The sequence below is a fragment of the Eulemur rufifrons genome, chromosome 9 (assembly GCF_041146395.1).
Source record: "Eulemur rufifrons isolate Redbay chromosome 9, OSU_ERuf_1, whole genome shotgun sequence".
NCBI classification, from domain to species: Eukaryota; Metazoa; Chordata; class Mammalia; order Primates; family Lemuridae; genus Eulemur; species Eulemur rufifrons.
Genome location: NC_090991.1, coordinates 42204321 through 42225454, shown reverse-complemented (window position 1 = coordinate 42225454; position 21134 = coordinate 42204321). Strand labels below are relative to the sequence as shown.

The 21134-nt window shown below is 46.3% G+C and overlaps 1 protein-coding gene across 1 annotated transcript in view; it reads right to left on the bottom strand.

Moving 5' to 3' along the window:
- Positions 1-3531: 3531 nt before the first annotated feature.
- ITGB3 (integrin subunit beta 3) overlaps positions 3532-21134 on the bottom strand; it is a 52311-nt gene continuing 34708 nt past the window's right edge. Inside the window, exons 11-15 of the mRNA XM_069481588.1 lie at positions 16170-16392; positions 15111-15211; positions 12206-12325; positions 7361-7527; positions 3532-5321 (exon numbers count right to left, since the gene is read on the bottom strand). Coding sequence (XP_069337689.1) covers positions 5256-5321; positions 7361-7527; positions 12206-12325; positions 15111-15211; positions 16170-16392 — 677 coding nt within the window. The 3' untranslated portion in view covers positions 3532-5255. The remainder of the gene's footprint in view (positions 5322-7360; positions 7528-12205; positions 12326-15110; positions 15212-16169; positions 16393-21134) is intronic.

Here is a 21134-nt window from a genome sequence, read left to right as displayed (position 1 = left end):
GCCCAACTAAAAATGAGGAGTTCTAATCCTGTGGGCGAATGGGAAAACAGATACTGGGGCACAATTAGCAATCTCTGTCATAATGGTGATTGTAAGTCCAGGATACACCCAACAACATTTTTCCTGTTTCTTAACTAAGTATTTCCACTGGCCAAAGTGATACTTACACACCCATCACTGTGATCTCTCCAAAGAATCATGCCAATCATTTAGGAGTCACTGGAAAACCTAGCTAACATACTGAGTAAAAGAAAATCAATTGTGAAACTTTTTCCTTACAAAGTTCTTTTCCAAGACACTGCTAAAGAATAATTTACAATGGGCATTTTGCCTTAAGGCTCTTAAATTTTCTAAATGTTGCTTTCAGTGTGCATTCTTTAGTGTACTGTCAGCAAATACGAGCTGATGTTTTCCTTTATGCAAGGATTTGGGGAGACATCATTATGACATTAGAAGCTACAAGGAAGGCAATAAGGTTCCTGATCTCTTACTTTTCCCTTCACATACAAACTATTCTTAGGTAGCCACATTAAGTAGATTTTTAAAATTTTATTTAGTGATATACTTAACTTTAATCACAAACATCTAAGACTGCCTCCTTGCATGTTTTAGCCAAATGAAATTAGCAATATATAGTCCCATAAATATATTATATTATAAAACTAAATAGAAATGATTTTTAAATGGCTTATTGCAAAGCATATGTTATCGTTCCATTATATCACTGTAAAAATTGAGTGCACTGTAATTCCCAATCTGCTTGCAATTGGTCCCAGTGGTCATTAGATGGCTCTGTTACTGTAGAGTTCAGACTGCAGGGTCCAAGAGTTAAAGGATTACAAATGTGGCTTGGCATATAGCTTTTCATTTCATTTTCACATAAGATCCTCCATTTTCATCCAGACATTTAGTCAGCACTTACTGAGATGTACATAAAACACAGCAAATCTCACAAGATTCCACTATAAAAGGACTCGGTCTATGTTCGTGTAACCTATGATGTCATGCATTGTATTGTGTTCAAAAAAATGTACATTTCTGTAAGGAATTTAAGATTCAAAGGCAAAGGTTATGAGAGTTCTGTAAAGTACTCCAATCCCACAGTGTCAGTGCTCAATAAATTTTAAACAACAAAAAGTAAAGTTACAAATTCTAAAGTCTTATTTCGGCATCCTATGGATGATAAAGCTAATAATTGATTTTGATCCCATCTCCTGTGAATAAATTCTGTAAGAGTATTTTCTTGCTTGCAGCTTGCTACACATAAAAAGTTTTCTTATGTGCCTGCCAAGTATTCTATTAGCTGTTTTCCCAGGATGTGGATCTGTTCTTTTAGTTTTTCATGGTAATTTGTGGCCAGGAGTGAACCCTTAACTTGGAAAATGGATCAAAAGTAGATTTTCATTTTGTGTGGCTGAATATTTGATTTTCTGAATCTATCAGCCAAGATATGTTCTTAAGCGTATAGTAACCGAGCTGATTTACTATAAACTTCTTTCTAGGCCAGAAGGATACATAGGTGAATCCTCAAATCAGTTGTTCTCAAACTTGAGCATGCATCAGAATCACTAGGAGGGTTTACTAAAATACAGATTCCTGGGCTCCATCCCCAGATTTTCTGATTCAGTAGTACTAGGTTAGGGCCTGTCAATTTTCACTTTTAACAAATTTCCAGCTGATTTTTATGTTGCTGGTCTTGGGACCAAACATTGACAGCCATTGCCTTAAATAAAATTTGTGCATTACATGGTCCTATAAATAATTTGCCATAAAGCCTTTATTTTACCCATTGATGCTTCCTACAAACAAAACCTAGGCTGTGTTGGCAGTCTGTTCTGTTGAAGTTGTACAAGTTCCTAAATAATACTCAATTTAAAAAAAAAAAATCTTACAACAGTAATAAACAACTCATTTTGAAAATACATTAAGTCTAGAAAAAAGCTCTGGATTCTGAAGCTAGTTTCAGTACCCACAGCAGTCATCATTCTGTTCCATTTAGAAACATGCGTGTTCTAAAATAATCATTTGTGAGGCAATGACACTTACTCTTTTCACCCAAAGGAAACAGAAATAACAACACAGGAAGCACTGGGCAGCCTTAGGCCAATTCTTTTTGGAAAGCACATTTAATTCAATGTTGCACAACTCAAACACAGAGGGTGGTTAGGAAATCAGAAAGGGACATAAGTAATTTCAACCAGGAATACTTAACAAAGAGAAGTTATCTTGAAATCATGGATGGTCTAGGAATATCTGAGAGGTAAATAACTGACTCCTAATATGGCAACTGGTCAGGAATGTTCAAAGTTTCCCATATATACACAGATCCTGAGTCTGGACATAAATGATCTCCAAAAGACCTGAGCACAATCCCTTTGTGCTGTGTTATCCAATGCCAGAATACCACATAGCTGTTCACCATCTCGGAACAGAGCTACAGATTATCCCCACATACAAACAGTACTGGTCTTCAGGGCCTATGAACCTAATTCCAGTAGCTCAGACGGGACTCCTACTGATTTTATTCATCCTTTATGCATTTTATTCCCCCTTTAATATTGTTTCTTCACATAAACCACCTTATCTAAAGAAAATGTCCCACTAATAGTCTCATGGACTCTGTCTCAGTAGCTGAAGGTTATAGTTTTTTTTTTTTGTTTTTTTTTTTTTGAGACAGAGTCTCGCTTTGTTGCCTGGGCTAGAGTGAGTGCCGTGGCATCAGCCTAGCTCACAGCAACCTCAAACTCCTGAGCTTAAGCGATCCTCCTGTCTCAGCCTCCCGAGTAGCTGGGACTACAGGCATGCGCCACCATGCCCGGCTAATTTTTTCTCTATATATTTTAGTTGGCCAGATAATTTCTTTCTATTTTTAGTAGAGACGGGGTCTCACTCTTGCTCAGGTTGGTCTCGAACTCCTGACCTTGAGCGATCCACCCGCCTCGGCCTCCCAGAGTGCTAGGATTACAGGCGTGAGCCACCGCGCCCGGCTGAAGGTTATAGTTAGGTTCTAAATTTCTTGGATTCATGGTCATCCCTCCTCCTCCCCCATTTTTATCCCTCTACCAAATTCCCATTCCCTACAGTAAGGAGTAATCCATGGGTGAGACAGGCCTCAGTGATTGCCCTGTTCCTAATTCCAGGGCTTACTCGCTGTGTTAACACAAGGGTACAGAATATATTAATACATTGCAGCTACTTCCTGTGGATTCCTCTTCTCTAATATGTGGATGCAAATGTATGCAAAGTGAAATAAGAAATAATAACTAAATGGAACTTCAGTGCTACATCAGGGGAAGTAACTATTAACAAAAGCTGGAGAAGGGGGTTAGAGAGAGGCTAGGATGAGACTCTCACTGAGAAAGGTGGTATGGAATAACACCTGCTCTTGCCAAAGCCAGGTCTCTCAGATCTCCCAACTAGAGAAACAGATAGTGTCAATAGCCCACAGAATTTTGACTACATATTTGATGTCACAGTAAGTCCCAACATCTTAGATCGTTGATACTGAAAGAGACCTTTAAGAGTGGCTGGTCAAAACCCATCATTTTTCAGACTAGAAAACTGAGCCCCAGGGAGAAGAAAGTGACTTTTCTTAATTCAGGTTAAAGATTCCTTACCTGCAACACTGAGACCAGGACTCAGATTTTCTGCTCATCAGACCACTGTTTATAAGTCTTTCCCTTTTTCTTGGGCAGTGGGGGAGAGTGGTTTTTAATGTTAGATGTATGTCAACACCAATGGAGCAACTGCTATTGCTGGGATAAAAGAACAGTCCTTTCTCCTCAGGAGAGGTCCAGTGTGTCCGTACATCCATCCCCACAGGCTTCTGGGATGAGAGAGCCCCCCATAGAGCTAGCAACTGGGCAGTGACTTGCGAGGGATGATGCTATATCCCCCCAAGTGTCTGCACACCCCACGTCTGTGTGGTTTTCTATGCTTCCTTCTTTGCCATCACGTGAACTTACATGAAAGTATTTTTATATACATGTTCCTTTGGATGAAGCAAGCCTTATCATGGTTTCAGGTGCCCTGATGGGAGAAACAAAATAAAATTGCACTTATGGCCTCTCAGATCCAAAACTGAGTTAAGTGAGGTTGCGTGGCCCATAGAAGAACAGGCCACACACACGTGCTGATACAACTGGCCCATCGTTCCATCCTGGCACTTATGCCCAGCAGACTCACTGGAACGATTCCTTCATAAGACACCCAAGAGGTAGTAGATAAATGCCATCAGCCCCATGGATGGATATAGCACACAGGGGCACAGCGTTGGGTACGTGGAGGTGCCCTGGACAAGGAGCAACAGGCCTGAAGGGTAGGGCCAGACCTCTGGTTCTCACCATAGCACTCTCCCTTGGAGGAAAAGCGTTTGGTCAAGAGAGAAATCCCCAGCACACAGCAAAGGTCTACAGCAGCGAGGGTGTGGCAGTAGGAGGTAACGAGGTGGTGCGGGTCTAAGGTTGGCACACTTCTTCTAAACAAACCTCCAACGTGAGCTGCCGATGACGCAACTCTGAAGGGCTGTGATTCTAATGCTGGCACATCCCCCTGGCCATGCATGACCCCTGAGTGGCCCTGCCATCCTCACTCCCAAAAGGTCAAAGAATTAGGTAGCAAGAGCTCCCCTTGTGAGAGAACCATGGCTGGACTGAGGGGATGGCAAAAGGGATGGGCAGCTCGGACAGCTCAGCTCTCCCCGGCCCTGTTTTTCAGCCTGAGGGAAGGGAGACGGGTAGAGGCCCAGGTGACACAGTGGGGCAGTGAAAGCCCACAGTTCCTACCATGGCTACTGAGAGTCAGGCCCAAGAACCATGAACTTATGAACTCAGGGTAGAGCCAAGGCTTGGTGTCCCTTCCTCTGGATTCAGAGGCCTCAGCCCTGCCCTTCTCTGCAGGGAGAACGGCCTGGCGGCCTGGCGAGGAAAGCGGGCTTCCCGCTGAGGTAAGAAGAGCGCCTGCCGGCCCCACCGTCACCCTCAAGCTAAGCAGGAGAAGCCCGGCAGGAGGCACTCTGAGGACAAAGGCCGAGGAGCTCTGCTTATTAGGACACATCACAAGTTTTAAATTACACACATTCCCTCACGCAACACGCACGCACACGCACAGAGACCCACACTTCCACATCCTGCCGTTCTCCCAACCCACCCCGCCCCAAATCCCACCCCACAAATACTGTCCTCTGTAAACATGATAGCAGAGACTCCCACAACCCCGGCACAGGCTGCTAACGATCTGAGGATGACTGCAGGTCGTTAAGCCCCCCGGTAGGTGATGTTGGTGAAGGTGGACGTGGCCTCCTTATACAGCGGGTTGTTGGCCTGCGGAGAGAACAGAAAAGTGTCTTACGGCGAATGCCTCAGTCCCTCCCTACCCTAAATGTTTAAATTTCAACTGAGAAGTCTGCCTGAGACACCCTTCTCTAGACTATACCACCAATGAAACAGGTTAACGCTCATTTTACTCACACTTCAGCTCTCAGGGTGGGAATGGACAGGAACTGAGGGGAGAGAAGGCCGAATGCCATCCTGCCACTATTTCTAAGGGTTTAAAATCAGCCCATCAACTTTTGGTGATCCCACAACATCCTCTCCATTTCTCCCCACTCTCTTTTGCCCTTGTCCCCTTTTCCTTCATTGTGACAGTGCTGGGGGATGTGAAATGTGGCAGGTGGCAGTCAGAACACAGAGGACAGCTTTTGCCCTAATAAGTCCTAATTTGTCTTCATCTCAGCACTTCAAGCAATACCGCAAAACTGTCATGTTACCAGGAAAAAGACCCTTACTAGGTTTCCCAAACTATTTTCCAACAAAAAGTGACAAAATCTTACAAAATCTACTGGTTGTTAATAGTAGCTCCAAGACACACAGCACATTATTGTGTGCCTCAGAGGTTCAGGATGTTCTGCACTGTCCTAGCAGAAACGTTTCCGTTTCTTGGGAACCAAAATCAAAAGATCTAGAAACACTGGAACCTGTATTCCTACAGTGTGGCCACTGGCTACAGCCAAGGAGCAGCTGCCGCTTTAGTTAGGACCCATGTTTTCTAGTTTGCTGGAATCCTTGCCACTCACCCTTCTCTCCCCTAAACAGAGGCAAAGTGTGACTTGCCATTGTGGCTGTGCTACGGTGGACTTTAGAGCCCCCTGGGGTTGCCATCAAATGGGAACAAACTTCCAGCCCAACCTTGGACAGTCAAGGATTCAAATGGCTATTTGGAAGGTCCATAAAAAAATTAAAATGCAGAAGATGAGCCAAAGGAGAAAAGAGTAAAATTCAGTCTATAGAAGGTTCTCAGTGCTTGTTTAATTAGATTAAATTAGGATAAAATGCAGGGAGCATAAGATTAGAGTCTAATTTGGAAGCAATCATCTTACTATTTGAGGAAAAAGAAGAGAATGAGGTGGAATGACATCCTGCCGCTATTTCTAAAAGGCTGACTGAAAAAGTAATTCCTATAGTACCCTAATTCCGTCCCACAATCAGGCAACTACTTAACTTCTCTGTGCTCAATTTTCTTATCTATAAAATGGGAACAATAATATTGCCCACCACATAGGGTTGTTTTAGGGATGAAATTATTTATTTTTAATTTTTTTAAGTTTTCTTAGAGATAGGGTCTCACTCTGTCACCCATGCTGGAGTGCAGTGACGTCATCACAGCTCACTGCAACTTCAAATTCCTGGGCTCAAGCAATCCTCCTGCCTCAGCTTCCTGAGTAGGTGGGAGTATACCACCATGCCCAGCTATTTTTTTGTTTTGTTTTGTTTTATGTAAAGACTAGGTCTCACTATCTTGCTCAGGCTGGTCTCCAATCCTGGCCTCCAGCGATCCTCCCACCTCAACCTCCCAAAGTGCTGGAATTACAGGTAAGAGCCACCATGCCCAGCTGAATAAAATAACTTAATATGTAAAAGGCATTTAGAACAGTTTCTAGCACATGGTAAATCCTCAATAAATGTTAGCTATTATATTTTTTCCTATTTGTGTTTAATGCTTTGGACTTCATGAGTAGATTAGGCATTATATGCTCTTAACGTAGGTTTGTCCTGTCTCCTTCAATTGGAGAATAGATTCTTTTTCATTTCTTCAGTGTCAGAACAGAGCTGGACCCTACCTGTGTTCACTCAGTACTCACTGACATGGTGCCACGTCACCATGTGGTAGAGGATCAGGTGGTTTTCAGGCAACTCAAGGACAAGCGACAGTCAGACCATTTCCCAATTTCCAGAACAGAAGATAACTAGAAAACTATGGTGCTGGTTGAACCTGGCCACCCTGAGTATCTGCTGCTTCCACTTCAGGTTCTTGAACCAACAGCTGTAGAAAACACCCAGCCCAGCCCAGCCCAGCCTCTTACTGTGTCCCATTTTGCTCTGGCTCGTTCTTCCTCAAATTTAGCAAATTCTTTTCGGTCGTGGATGGTGATGAGGAGCTTCCAGATGAGCAGAGTGGCAAGGCCGATGAGCAGAATGGCCCCCATCACTGAAAGCAGGACCACCAGGATGTCAGGGCCCTTGGGACACTCTGTCGGGAAGAAGTACAGAGCAGGGTTGTTGTGAATGAAGCAGGAATCCCTGGAACTGGCTATGAATAAGGTGTTCTTGACAAAGCAATAAAGGTCTCTGAAGGAAACAGGACAGCTTTTAAAAATTAATTATTTTCTTAAAAAGGGGGCAATCTTTAGGACAGCAATAATCTGTCCTGAGTAGTTTAAATCAGAGGTCTCAAACTGGTCACCCCTGGACAGAATCCAGCCATACCTTGGGCAAGCGTTCACCCAAATGTTTATTTTAAAAATTGATTTTACAGCCAGGCATGGTGGCATGTGCCTGCAGTCTCAGCTCCTGGGGAGGCTGAAACAGGAGGATCACTTGAGCCCAGAAGTTTGAGGCTGCAGTGAGCTATGGTTGCACATGTGAATAGCCACTGCGCTTTACCCTGGGCAATGCAGCAAGACCCCGTATCTAAAAATAAAATAATTATAATAAAATTGATTTTGTTGGCAACATTGAAGAATCAGGAGATTATCCCACTAAAATTTCAGATTATTCTTCTCTTTAAAAAAAAAAAAATCAAAAGATTTAGAAACATTGGGATCTATATTGCTACAGTGCAGCAACTGGCTAGAACCAAGGAGCAGCTGCCGCTTTTGGTTGAGACACGTGATTTCTGGTTTGCCGGAATCCCCATCACTCACCCTTTTCTCCCCTAAATGGAGGCAAAGTGTAGTTTGCCATTGTGTCTGTGCTACTGTGGAGTTTAGAGCCAGACTGCTAGGTTTGAATCCTGGCTTACGACTTAACTTTGCTATGTGACCTTTGGCAAATTACTTAACCTTTCTGGGTGTCTGTTTCCTGCTTCTCCGTCTTTAAAATGGAGAAAGTGATAGCACAGACTTTAACAAGTTGTTATGCAGAATAATTCAGATAAATATATTTAAAGAACTCAGAACAGTGTCTCACACAGAATAAGTGCTAAATAGATATCAGCTACCATTGTAACTGATGTTTTTCTTGTACCCAACTGTTTTTACTAATTTATTTGGCTACTTAGCCTCTGTAGGCATTTGTGTCCGTTACCCTGGTGCACATATTTACATTCCTGGGGGCCGTGAACCTAATGACCTTTTTAGCACCCTTAGAGACCAGGAGGTCTACCAGCCAAGACAATATTTTGGGTTCTTTCCCAAAATATTTAGTCATCTAAAATCATAACCCTATTGAAAGCTGACTTCCTGTTCAACCCCAGTCAACAACCAACACAGACAGAGGCATGTCAGCCCTCTGAGGGTCAAGCTGAGTATACTCTGCAGAGCTCTGCCTCCCATAAACATCAGGTGTCTGAGAGATGACCTCACTCCAGGAACCTCAAGTGTTATGAAACCAGGTGTTGGCATATATGGGTATTGATGAGTCTGGAGAGGAAGTCACATCTACTTTTCCACCCTGTCTCCTACCTTCTTCTCCAAACACACACCCTGTGCTCACCACACTCTACACAGAAACCACCACCACCACAAACCCAAGCTGGCCATCGCCCAACCCACCAAATTACAATCTGTCTATAATTAAAGGAGCGTCTGGAGAGAGGCTATGAGGTTCCAGTGTCCAAGTTCCCAGGATTGGAGGGCCCCAGTTCTTCTGGGAAAAGCAATTATGAATTCTCTAGAAGATTGGGGTAAGGCTGACCCTCAAACCTCAAAGTGATATCTCTTCAATTCTGCATATTAGTATGGGCAGGACAGGTAGAGTGCCGGGAGGTTTTCAGGGGAAAACCATTTGTTAGCCACCTGTCCCGAAAGGAGTGGGTGGCAGGCTTCCTGGAAGCAGAAGACAAGGTCAGGTGGTCCCTGGAGGGGCCTCTCAGCCACCGCAGTAGATCCATGGTGAGTGACTCGAGGTCAGGGAAGTCTGGGTAGCGGTGGCAGATTTAGCAAACAAAACTGCAGGAAGCCAAGACAAATTTGAATTTCAGATAAACAATGAATTCTTTTTTTCTATATATGTACCAAATATTGCTTGGGACATACCGTATTTTATCTGGCAACCCTATCTGGGAGTGACGAGAACCCAGCTCAGGAGCCCATTCCATGTGGCTAAACTCCACTTGGCCAATGCCAAACCATTTGGCAATGCTCTCTTTACTGCCCTGCAGTGGCTCAGCCCTTCAAAAAGAGCATCTGCAAGAGCACAAGTTGGGGAAGAGAAAGAGAATAATCTCCCCCTATGCTCAGGGACCCCAGCTGCTACATTCTACTCAAAGACAGAGCTCCTGGAAGTGGTTGGGGTAGGGATGAGAGAGGAGACAGAGTCCCTAATTCCAGGGTAACAAGACAGGAAATGTGGGTCTGTGGATCTGGTGTCTTACCTCCTAAAGTGGAAAAAGGTGTCTACTGGCAGTGACCCTGAAGAGCTACCCACCAGGGATTATTTGTACCATCCCAGGTTATCATCACCTATGCTCCCCACAACTTCAGGCAATAGATTCCGGGTTCAAAATACCAAGCCAAATGATTTTGGTGAGGATACAGCAGGAGAACCAGCAAAGAGATGAAATAATGTTAAACCCCAAAGCAAAGACACACCAGCCTTCTGAAATCAAAAGGGACAAAGGGACAAACAGAGTGAGTATAGAAAAATCATGCAATGTATTAATGTGGGTGAGTGGGAAGGTGTGAGGAAGTCACGGTCAAACCAGTCCACATCTGCCCCCCCACAGACATACCCAGACTCCCCTCTCCTCTGCCCCATGTCAACTTTCCCTTGAGTCACTAAATAAAATTAAGGTGGTACCCTTTTTATACCTTCTTTCTCCTTTATAAAGGGTGAAAGCTCTGGGAAGGGCTGACAGATAATATTCCAGATGGGGGACAATGGTCTCCTCTACCCACAGAGACAGCAACTCCCTGGGTGACACAGATGTGGCCGCCCCACCCTAAGGAAGTACAACACGAGGTAGCTTCTCCAGGCTTTTCTGCTGCCCGTTTTCCACCTTCATCCCCTCGCTTCCCCATGCAGCCAGAATTCTCCTAAAAAATATCTAGATGTGTATAAGCCCACTTGTCCTATAGGACTAATCCGTCCTCTTAATTCATTCAGAACCCATTTATTCAATATATTCTTTGTAGATGACTGAGCTGAGTACAGGGATATAACACTAGATAAGACAGACACGGTTCCTGCGTTCCTGGAGCTTATGACCTAAGCGGATGATGAAAGAAGCAATTTACTGGTGTGATGAAGGCCCTTGTAAGGGAAGCACAGATGCTCTGGGAACCAAACAGAAGCACCAAACCTTGTCAGCAGTGGGTACGGAGGCTAAAGAAGCTCCGAGAAGGCTCCTTAGGGGAGAGGATACAGATGAAGCAGAGGCAGTCAAATGCTGGGGTTTACCCCAATGACTGAAAGCACCAGTAAAGAGCACAGAGGCGCAGGCAAACTCCGCATGAGCCAAATGTGGCCTGCCACCTGTTTGTGTAAATGTAGCCATGTCCATTCATTTCCATACTGTGTACGGCTGCTTTCCTGCTACAATAGCTGAGTTGAGTTGTCACAGCAGAGACCATATGGCCCACAAAGCTTAAAATATTTAACATCTGGCCCTTTCCAGAAAAGGTTTTCTGGCCCCCAGTCTAAAAGCTGATTTGAAGAAACTTCTAGAGCTGTAAATGTCAAGAGACCAACTGATTTCGCCTCTGCTTTCAGAGGTTGTTCCTTCCCTCCTGAACGTTCTTGTCCACCCCCAACCACCACATGGCCCTTACCCCACTGCGGGGTCACCACTGACTTGCACGCCCGTCTCCCCCATAGCCCAAGTGCCACGTCTGCCTTATTTCCTGTTATCTTCTCTGCACCTCGCACCGTGCCTGACATATAGGAAGTACTCGAAAATATTTTCTAATAAGTCATACCTTAATCTGTATGGGATTAAGGGAAAGGGAGGCTGTGAAGGTGGTGAGGGGAAGCAGATCTACAGTGCTGGATGGGGACAATCCTGGGGGTGGTCTGTGTATGGTGGGAGGGGCTCCTCCTACTTCCAGAGGGCCTTGAGAGCAAGTCTTTTTTTTTTTTTTTTTTTTTAATAATTTCTTTCTATTTTTTTTTTTTAGTAGAGACGGGGTCTCGCTCTTGCTCAGGCTGGTCTCGAACTCCTGACCTTGAGTGATCCACCCGATTCGGCCTCCCAGAGTGCTAGGATTACAGGCGTGAGCCACCGCGCCCGGCCTTGAGAGCAAGTCTTTTTAGTGTTCAGGGAAAACCTTGGGTTGGTGCCTCAAACCCACCCCTACATCCTGCAGTAGGTCAATGTCTCCAACCATCAGGCCTCCTCTGAAGCGACAGGCAGGTTGCTCTTGGCACCCATCTCACGTTTAGTAGAGCAGACACCGTGTGCTATAAGGTACTAGAATTAAAATTCTTTACTTCTTGACATTATTGCCTCAAAAATGCCATGATATGTTTTATTCATTGACGAGATCCATACCTACATTCTTCTCCTTATCTGCCTCTTTGTTTTTCCATCTCCTCGATTAGCAAGTCACTTCCTTGCTAATACTTGTATTTATAAATCCCCGTCACCCAGATGGCAGACTCTAACTCACTACTGGTAAGGCCAGGCTTAACCTGTTCAGTTTAAGAGGGGCGATGGGTAGAAATTCCTGCCTAACATGGTTCTCCCGCTCCCTGGGGCAGAATTCACTCACCTGGCTCTTCTACCACGTGCAGGATGGACTTTCCACTGGAGTCTTCATAGTACTGGAATCTGACCACACAGTCATCCTCGTTCTTGTAGGTACAATTCACTGCGTCCTTGCCAGTGTCCTCTGGGGAGGGGAGACAGAGGAGTAAAAATGGGGCAATAACTGGAAGATGGAGCCACCCTAATTCCCTATCACAGGATTTCTGAGAAAGTATGTGGCAGGAGCCCTGTGCGTGACATGTACAAGATGCCTAGATTTGAGATGGCTGTTGCCTGACGGTTGCCACTTGCTGACCCTCGCTGACGTATTTTGTCCTGCACAGGCCCTTTTTGGTTCTGTGAAAGGGACATGACATACCAGTATCACACAGTCTAATTCAAAGTCTGGCCTCACCACCTGCCAGCTGTGTGATCTTGGGCAAGTTACTTGACTGCATCAAGTCTCCCTTTCTTTGTCTATAAAAAGAAAATGATACCCCCACCTCACAGGTTGGTGGGGAATTAAACAGCAAAAGGTAAACAGGGCCCAACATCTGAAGGTGTCCCCTTCCCTCTCTTTCCTCGCTCTGCTTGCTCAGAGATTCTCAGTGGTTTGCTTAGGCAGCTCTTAGATCTCTTCGTTTCCTGTTTCTGATCTGGCGTGCCTACCCAGGGCCATCCTCTCCGCTCTGACTCCCACCAGGTTTTGTAGGCTTCATCCCTTCTGATTCTAAAGCCTGTTACTCTGCCAGGGACACTGCGGGTTACCCTCCACCAGCCACACTGTGCCCTACACTGATGAAACCAGATGGGTAAACCTGACGTGTGAGATTGGGCAAACATCTCGAGGTTGCACAGCAAGTAAGTGATGGAGCAAGACCAGAACAGGAGTCTCAAAGCACATCCCACAGACCTGACCTCAACAAGCCTTCAGCAAACCAGTGGTATAGTAGAGGGGAAAGAGGATTTCAGAAATTTATGTATTTATTTATTCATTCATTCTTTATTTATTTATTTGAGACAGGGTCTCACTCTGTCTCCCAGGCTGCAGTGCAGTGTCATGATCATAGCTCACTACAACCTCCAACTCCCGGGCTCAAGCGATCCTCCTGGCTCAGCCTTCCAAGGAGCTAGGACTACAAATGTGCATCACCACACCTGGCTAACTTTTTTTTTTTTTTTTAGAGCTGTGGTCTCAACTATGTTGCCCAGGTTGGTCTCAAACTCCTGGCCTCAAGCGATTCTCCTACCTCGGCCTCCAAATGTGCTGAGATTACAGCCCTGAGCCATCACACCTGGACAGTTCTCATCTTAATCCACCACTTGGTTGGGCCAGTTACTTAACTTTCCTGAGACCCAATTCCCTCATCCACAAAATGAAGATAACAATAGTGCTATAATTCCACTTCACTAGGTTGTTGGGAGAAGAATAAGATAATGCATATGAAAAAATACTTTTATAACTTTCTTTTTTTCTTTTTTTTTTTTTTTTGAGACAGAGTGTCGCTTTGTTGCCCAGGCTAGAGTGAGTGCCGTGGCGTCAGCCTAGCTCACAGCAACCTCAAACGCCTGGGCTTAAGCAATCCTACTGCCTCAGCCTCCCGAGTAGCTGGGACTACAGGCATGCGCCACCATACCCGGCTAATTTTTTTTTTCTATATATATTTTAGTTGTCCATATAATTTCTTTCTATTTTTAGTAGAGACGGGGTCTCACTCTTGCTCAGGCTGGTCTCGAACTCCTGACCTTGAGCGATCCACCCGCCTCGGCCTCCCAGAGTGCTAGGATTACAGGCGTGAGCCACCGCGCCCAGCCTATAACTTTCTTAAGTTACAAAATTCCATATAAATAAGTATTTATTTTCATGTTTATTATGGTGGTAAAGGGGGATGGAGGTACAGAAATACTTAGCAATATCAACTAAGTTGTAATACCCATCTGGTCTAGATGATAAAAATATCTCAACATTTCAACAGCCTCTATCCTCCAAGCTAATCATAGCAAGCAGAAAAATTGCCTCTCCAAACTCAATCTCCAAATTGCAAACCTCACCCCAGCCCTGCTTCTGATATTAGCCAAAAGGTCCAGAGGTCTGACTCTTTTCCGTTACACCTCCACCCAGAAGCTGACTGAGTGGCTGTGTCTTACTGTGGCTCTCTCACTGGCACACGTTTCCTGCCTTCATTAGAGATCGCTATCTCTGGAGAGATTTCTATCTCCTGGGCACCACCCTGTGCCTAGCTGGCCCAGATAACCATATCAGATGTGCCAACAGCAGCAAAGATCATCTCCTTTTAAGTCAAGATGAAGCACAGACCAGAATAATTGCAAGCAAGTGTTTTGCTCCCCATTGTTTGTATTTCTGTCTGTCTTATTTCAGGAGGGGCTCCGGAGAGGCAGAAGGGCTACAGGGTAAAGATTTTGGTTACAAATCCGTAAGAGTGAAAGTTTCCCTCCAAGCCAGCAAAGCTTTAAGCCAAGCTTGGGCAGTGCTTACCACTCTTAGTTAAGTAAACCTGGTAAATGCTCACTAGCCCTAAGCTAAGGCGGCGGCTACCGTGGGCCCCACTTGCCAGCTCTGTGCTTCAGTTTCTTCATGCGTGAAATGAGATACATTATCTTGCTTTCCTTGGGGAGGTGAAGTTAGGGTTGCCTGATTTCTATCCCCTTGAAAAGTTCTTTGCAGACTCTTGCTGAGTGTGCGGGCTCTGGGAAGCCAAAGTGGGGTGGCTGCCACACACATCAGTAGGGATACAGGGGGACCTTCCGGGACGCCAGCTTTCATCAAGTGCTCACTGTGTATCAGGCTGTGCAATATTCCTTGAGGCAGGAGCCACTCTTCTGTCTTACAGACGGGAGTTGGGTTCTGAGGTTGAATCAGAAACACTTACAACCTGGGTGGGTGCGACTCTAAGACGTGCTGAACTTACTAAGCTCCTTCACTGACTCAATCTCATCACGGCAGTAACGGCTGCAGGTATTTTCCTCGTGTAGGATTCCCCGGTCAAACTTCTTACACTCCACACATTCCCTAAGGGAGAGAGGACACAGCGATTAAGGAAAGGGAAGAGCATGCCTAAGTGTGTCCCAGTCCAGCTCTGACTTCCATGCATCCAGAAAGCTGCTGCACCTCAGTTAAAACATATACCCGTGTGAGTGTGTGTCACACACACACACCTGTAAGACAATCCTGGGGTGGAGTGTGGAGTTCAGGAGTGGAGTGTCCTCACCCACAGGCAGCACCCAGTAGCCAGAGGCCCCCTAGATCCTTCATTAAACTTCTTCCTGTCCCATCCAGGACTGTGACAGGATGGCGAGCCCTATGCCACTTCTGGCAGCCTTGAAGTCAGAACTGGTCATGTAATTTCGAGGCCCAGTGCAAAATTAAAATGACACGTGCCTTGTTCAAAAATTATTAAGAATTTCAAGGTGACAGCAGAACATTAAAACAAGCATGAGGCCTTTCTGAGCATGGGGCCCTGGGCAGCTGCACAGGTTGTACACCGTGAATCTGGCCCTGCTTAAAGTGGTAAGAGGAATGGCAGTGCCACAGAGTGGGCTGACAGGGGCTTCCTCTGACCCCACAAAGGGGTGAGTTTGTACTGGTTAAAATCCTCTGTTTCAAAGAGTATCCTCCATAACTCCAGCCCCCACACCTCCCACAGAATCAGAACATCAGCACTGGAATGTTCCCCAGAGGTGTCTGGTTTATCCTTCCTCCCAAGTCAGAGGGATTCAGCGTGCCACCCTGGGGAGGGCTTTCTCCAAGTGGAGTCCAGCTGGCGCTACCGTGGCCCCATCACACTTGGCTCTATTCCACCCTCCCCGAAGATTTCACTGGAAAGAGGAGAGCTGGCCCTCTGGCTGGAGCAGACTCTTCTCCCTAAAGCTTCGATCAGTAAGACACAGATCTGGAGAGTTGGGGATTCCAGTCTGGGGATCCTCTCCCACCTCCCAACCTCCCAACTCTCTCCAAACTGCGCACTCACTTCTTAAAGGTGCAGGCATCCGGGCAGGTGGGACACTTCTCACAGGTGTCTCCATAGGAGCCTGGCTGGATGCAGACGCAGCTGCCACATTCACACTTGCCCCGGCCACTGCACAGGAGCCCATTGCTGGATATGCAGGTGTCGGTGCGTGTGGTACAGTTGCAGTAGTAGCCGGTCCAGTCGGAGTCACACAGGCAGTCCCCACAGCTGCACTGGCCATGTCCTGAAAGCACAGCCCAGGAGGGCAGACCAGCTGGTGAGGGCTCCCATCCCCATGACAGCAGGCTACAGCCACCTTCTCCCCAGCCAGACCTCCATATTGGCAGGGCATTGGCTCACAACCACGGGAACCCCACTCAGTGAGGACAAACTCAGTTTTCCAGGTGCCCAGGGTGTAGCAGGACTTGGTCTGAGCCATCGTAGAGCAAAGAAGTCTCAGGAACTAAGTCTCCCAGGCCTCCCACCCTTCCTCTAGCCCTATGCTGAACCCCTCTGCCTTCTCTGCCAACTTCTAGTCTAAGGATAGAATCGGGCTGGCACAGCACTACGCCACAGCCCCGAGCCCAGACAGGGCCCTCAGTGCCTTGATGGTGTGACCTGATGATGGCAAAAGCCCCGTCAGGCCCCAAAACTCTCTCCTTTTGACCTGATACAGGGCTGTTCCTCTCTCATACCTGACCTGAGAGGCCTACCATTGTTGCCATTGTCACCACCCGACTGGGTTAGACAAGAACATAGGCTCCAGTTTGGACAATGTGGTCCCCTCTCACTAACAAGTCAGCCACTAATTTCCATTATTCCGTTTCTCAAACCAGCAAAGGTGTCACCTTGCAAGGTGAGAAGCAGAGCTCTGAGGGAATATACGCAAGATGGGCAAATTGTAATTCAGGGAGAAGGGAGGAATGGAGAGATCCAGAACACAAGGTTATTCCAAACACCTGAGAAGGGGAGGTGCACACAGAGCGCCCTGAATGCATGGGTAGGTGGGCGGGGCACCCAAGGGGCAGAGGGACGGCACAGAGAGCCCATGGAGTCAGCCAGTGGACCCAAGTACGTAAGCACAGAGAGCAAATATATCCTACCTCACAGGTTGCTGAGGGCCAGTATGGTTAAATAAATCCCATGAATGCTACAGAAAAAAGAAGTCAGAAAATAAGAGAAGCTAAATGAAAAAACAACAAAAAAAGAGAGATTTCTAAGGTGAATGGCAGTAGAGACCATAGCTAGCAAGGACCTCACGTAGCCCAGTGGCCTCTGTCGGCTCATCCTCTGTCCTGCCTCTGCACTCAAAAGTTTCAGGAACATTTACCACAACTAAACATTGAAAAATTAACTAATCATTTTTTTTTAAGTTACAGACATAGTTCAACTGTCTCCAGCCTCGCCAACACAACCTGTTTTTCTTGTGCTGGTTCTCTTCTCAATCCAGCCTCATTATATCCTATGTGACCCTAGGAGTGTAGTGGAACAGCCTTGGAAAGCATTTAGAGAACAGAACTGCATCTGTTTTGCAAACCAACCAAGGAGGTAAATATTCCCCGTGGAAGGGGATGCCAACAATAACCACAACCATGATAATAATGGCCACGAACAGTTGTTGAGAATTTAATACATGCCAAGCACTGTGCCAGGTTGTATGTTATTCTGTTCATTTCTTATAATAATCCCTGCGAGGTCAGAGAGGTTAAGTAATTTTCCCAAGGCCACACAGTTTATAAACGGCAGGGTCAGGGCTCAAACTAAAGTCCCTGTGACTTCAGATCCCAGTTGCTTACCCTCTATGCAGTATTGTAAACAATGCTTTTTCCTATTTATACTAATATGGTCTTTCCAGAACATTTCTGTAACTTACAGAGAAATCAAGCTTAGCCAGTAGAAGATAAAGCCAGACCCATGGAAGAAGGAGGATTAAAGTAGGAACAAGGGAGTCACAGAAAGTCCAGTAACTAAGCTTGACACCAATGAGAAATTTCAAGAACATTTTAGGAATTCAAATATACTGAACTAATCCAGTGGAGGGAACAGAAAGGGAGTTCCTGACTGCTGAGTTTCTGGGCCTCATTGTAGACATTTCCATCCCCTGCCCCCAACCTGGTCCTGTCCCCAGACAACTAAGTCTTCTCTGTTCTCCGGTTTATTGTCAATCCCTCTGCAGCCAGGATTCTCTTTTTAAAGCATGGTTTCTCAAACTTGGTACTTTTTGATATTTTGGGCCAGATAATTCTTTGTTGTGGGGGCTTGTACATCATAGAATGTTTAGCAGCATCCTTGGGCTCCACCCACTAGATATCTGTAGCACCTTTCTAGTTGTAACAATCAAAAATGTCACCAGATATTGCCAAATGTCCCCTGGAAGACAAAATAACTCCTTCCTCCCAGTTGAGAACCACTGTTTTAGAACACCAATCAACTTGACCATGCCACTTACCTGCCTAAAAACCTACAGAGACTCCATAGTGCCTAAAGAATTAAGTCTAAGTCTTCAGCAAAGCTTTGAGCCCTTTACAAGGGGCTCAGTCTCCTTCCAGCTTTACATCTCATCACTCACTTCGCATTGCCACACATTAGCTACCACACCGAATGATTCACCATCTTCTGAACTATCCTTATATTCTTGTTTCTGTTCATGCTGTTCCCTCTATGCAAAATGCCTTTTTATTCTATGACTGCTACCAAACTCCTATTCACTCTTTAAAGCCTAAATCAAATGTTCCTTCCTTGCTATAATTTTTACTGATATTCCTCGGCAGAATCAACTATTTGTTCACGTGTTCTCCAGGACTTGATTCTACCTCTCTTTCTACCCTTATTTTATGGTCATTTGCTTGCCTATTTCTTTTTCTAGATTGTAAGCTGCTTGATGGGAGAGAACATGTCACATTAATTTTTCCATTAGGCTGAGTGTGAACACTCAGTCCTATAATCCTAGCATTTTGGGAGGCCGAGGCGGGAAGATCACTTGAGGCCAGGAGTTCGAGATCAGCCAGAGCAACATAGCAAGACCCCATCTCTATAAAAAAATTTAAAAATTAGCTAGGCATGGTGGCACATGCCCATACTCCTAGCTACTTGGGAGGCTGAGGCAGAAGGATCACTTGAACCCAGGAGTTTGAGGTTGCAGTGAGCTATGATGATGCCACTGCACTCTAGCTCAGGCAATAGAACAAGACTCTGTCTTAAAAAAAAAATTTTTTTTCATCAACAGTGACCAGCATGAAATCTGCTAAAGAGCAGACATAGAATTAATGTTTATTCACTTATCCATTCATTCGATAAATATTTATTGAGCTCATACCCCATGCTGGGCACTAGAGATTCAGCAGTGAACAAGACAGACAAGGTTCCTACTATGGTGGAGTTTACAACCTAGTTAAATTCCCAGAAAACGCACACACATTCACCAATGTGCACTCTGTGTTATACTATTACAGTATCACAATGAGCCATCAGCCCTAGCGGAAAGACCTATTCACTCTATTATCAGTGTAGGCCTGGGAGGAGACGGGGTGGAGGGTCAGTCTGCTTAAAGGCAGGCATGAACTCCCAATGCTGGAGTCCCCTAATATTCATTTCATAAGGCTTTAAAAGTTGACTCCTAAACCCTGCAGAAAGGTGACTCATTCTCCAGGATTCTGAATCAGGAAGAAGTGGATGAGTAATAAAAATCTGATTGTTAATCAGAGGAAAGGCAGAGAGTAAAGAGGAAGTACCCTGAATTGTCTGGAAACCATGTCACTGTGAGTAGATGGGCCCCTAGGAGGCAGAGGGGCGGGTAGCACCTGGCCAGGCTGAAAGAGGAGCTGGATGGTGGCCTGCCCTGTGTCTCACGGCCTCTGTGGGGACCTCTGCTATGTCCCCAGTGCCATCCTCTAGTAACCATGCCAGCATTCAAGACTCAGACACACCTTCACTGCCTTGGAAAGAAATGTCTGTTTCCTGGGAAGGATGGGGAACATAACTCCAGCTGCTGAGCACATCTGGAGAGCAGGGATGCCATGCTGGTAGGGAGAGCAGACGGGCGCTGTGTCCTGAGGTTGGGGTCCCTGAAAGTACAGCTTGTGGTGAGGACTATTGTTCAGGTGACTCACGGGGGAAGTAGAGAGGAAGGAGGGAGCAGGATAGGGCGAGACTCAAAGCTGGCAGGAATGTGGTCTCAGCCAGTGACACCTTCAGCCTGATCCCACATGGGCTCAGGAGCATGAACGGCACCACAGGGCTAGGCCCACCCTGGGGCAAAGGGACTGGCCTTGTGTAACCCCTTGTCCCTCAGTCATTGGCCAACATCTCGGCCCATCAGCCGAGGGCAGTCCTCCAGAGAAGGGGCAGCCGTGAGCTGTCATCAGCCAACCCTCACAGCGGCTGGGGGAGGGGTGTGCCAGCAGCGGAGCCCGGCCCCACGGCACCCACTACATCCTGCGTTTGACCGCGGCTCCTGGATGGGGAAAGAGGGACACCACACAGGCCTGGCAGCACTCAGAGGCCTCAGCCTCCTCAGAAACCCTTGTGCCACAGCGTTTCCTTTGTGAGGCTAAACAACGTGATCTTTGACAAGATGGGCCAGTCAGGGAGTGAGGTTGGGAGTGGAAGTGGCAGGCCAGAGCCAGCAGGCTGACCCCAAGCCCTGGCAGGGTCAGCCCTTAAAAGGAAGCCACAGTGTGGTAATGTCACAGAAATGGCACCCCTCCAGCAAGAGGGAGGCTGAGCCTGGGTTTATAGGAAAGTCAGAGGAGAGGGGTGAGGAGTGAAGAGAAAGAGTGGAAGAGAAGGGAGGGACGGAGGAGCAGAGATTTCAGGCCAGAGGGAACGTGAGCGATTGATCCCTCTCCCCAGACAGCTAGACGTTCTGGGCTGACTGCTGTCCCCACACAGCTGGCCCTTCCAGGCCGATGCACAGCTCCACCCCTCTCCTGTATGACCAGCCCTTCCTTTGAGACCCATGAGACATCCCACCTCCTCCATGAAGCC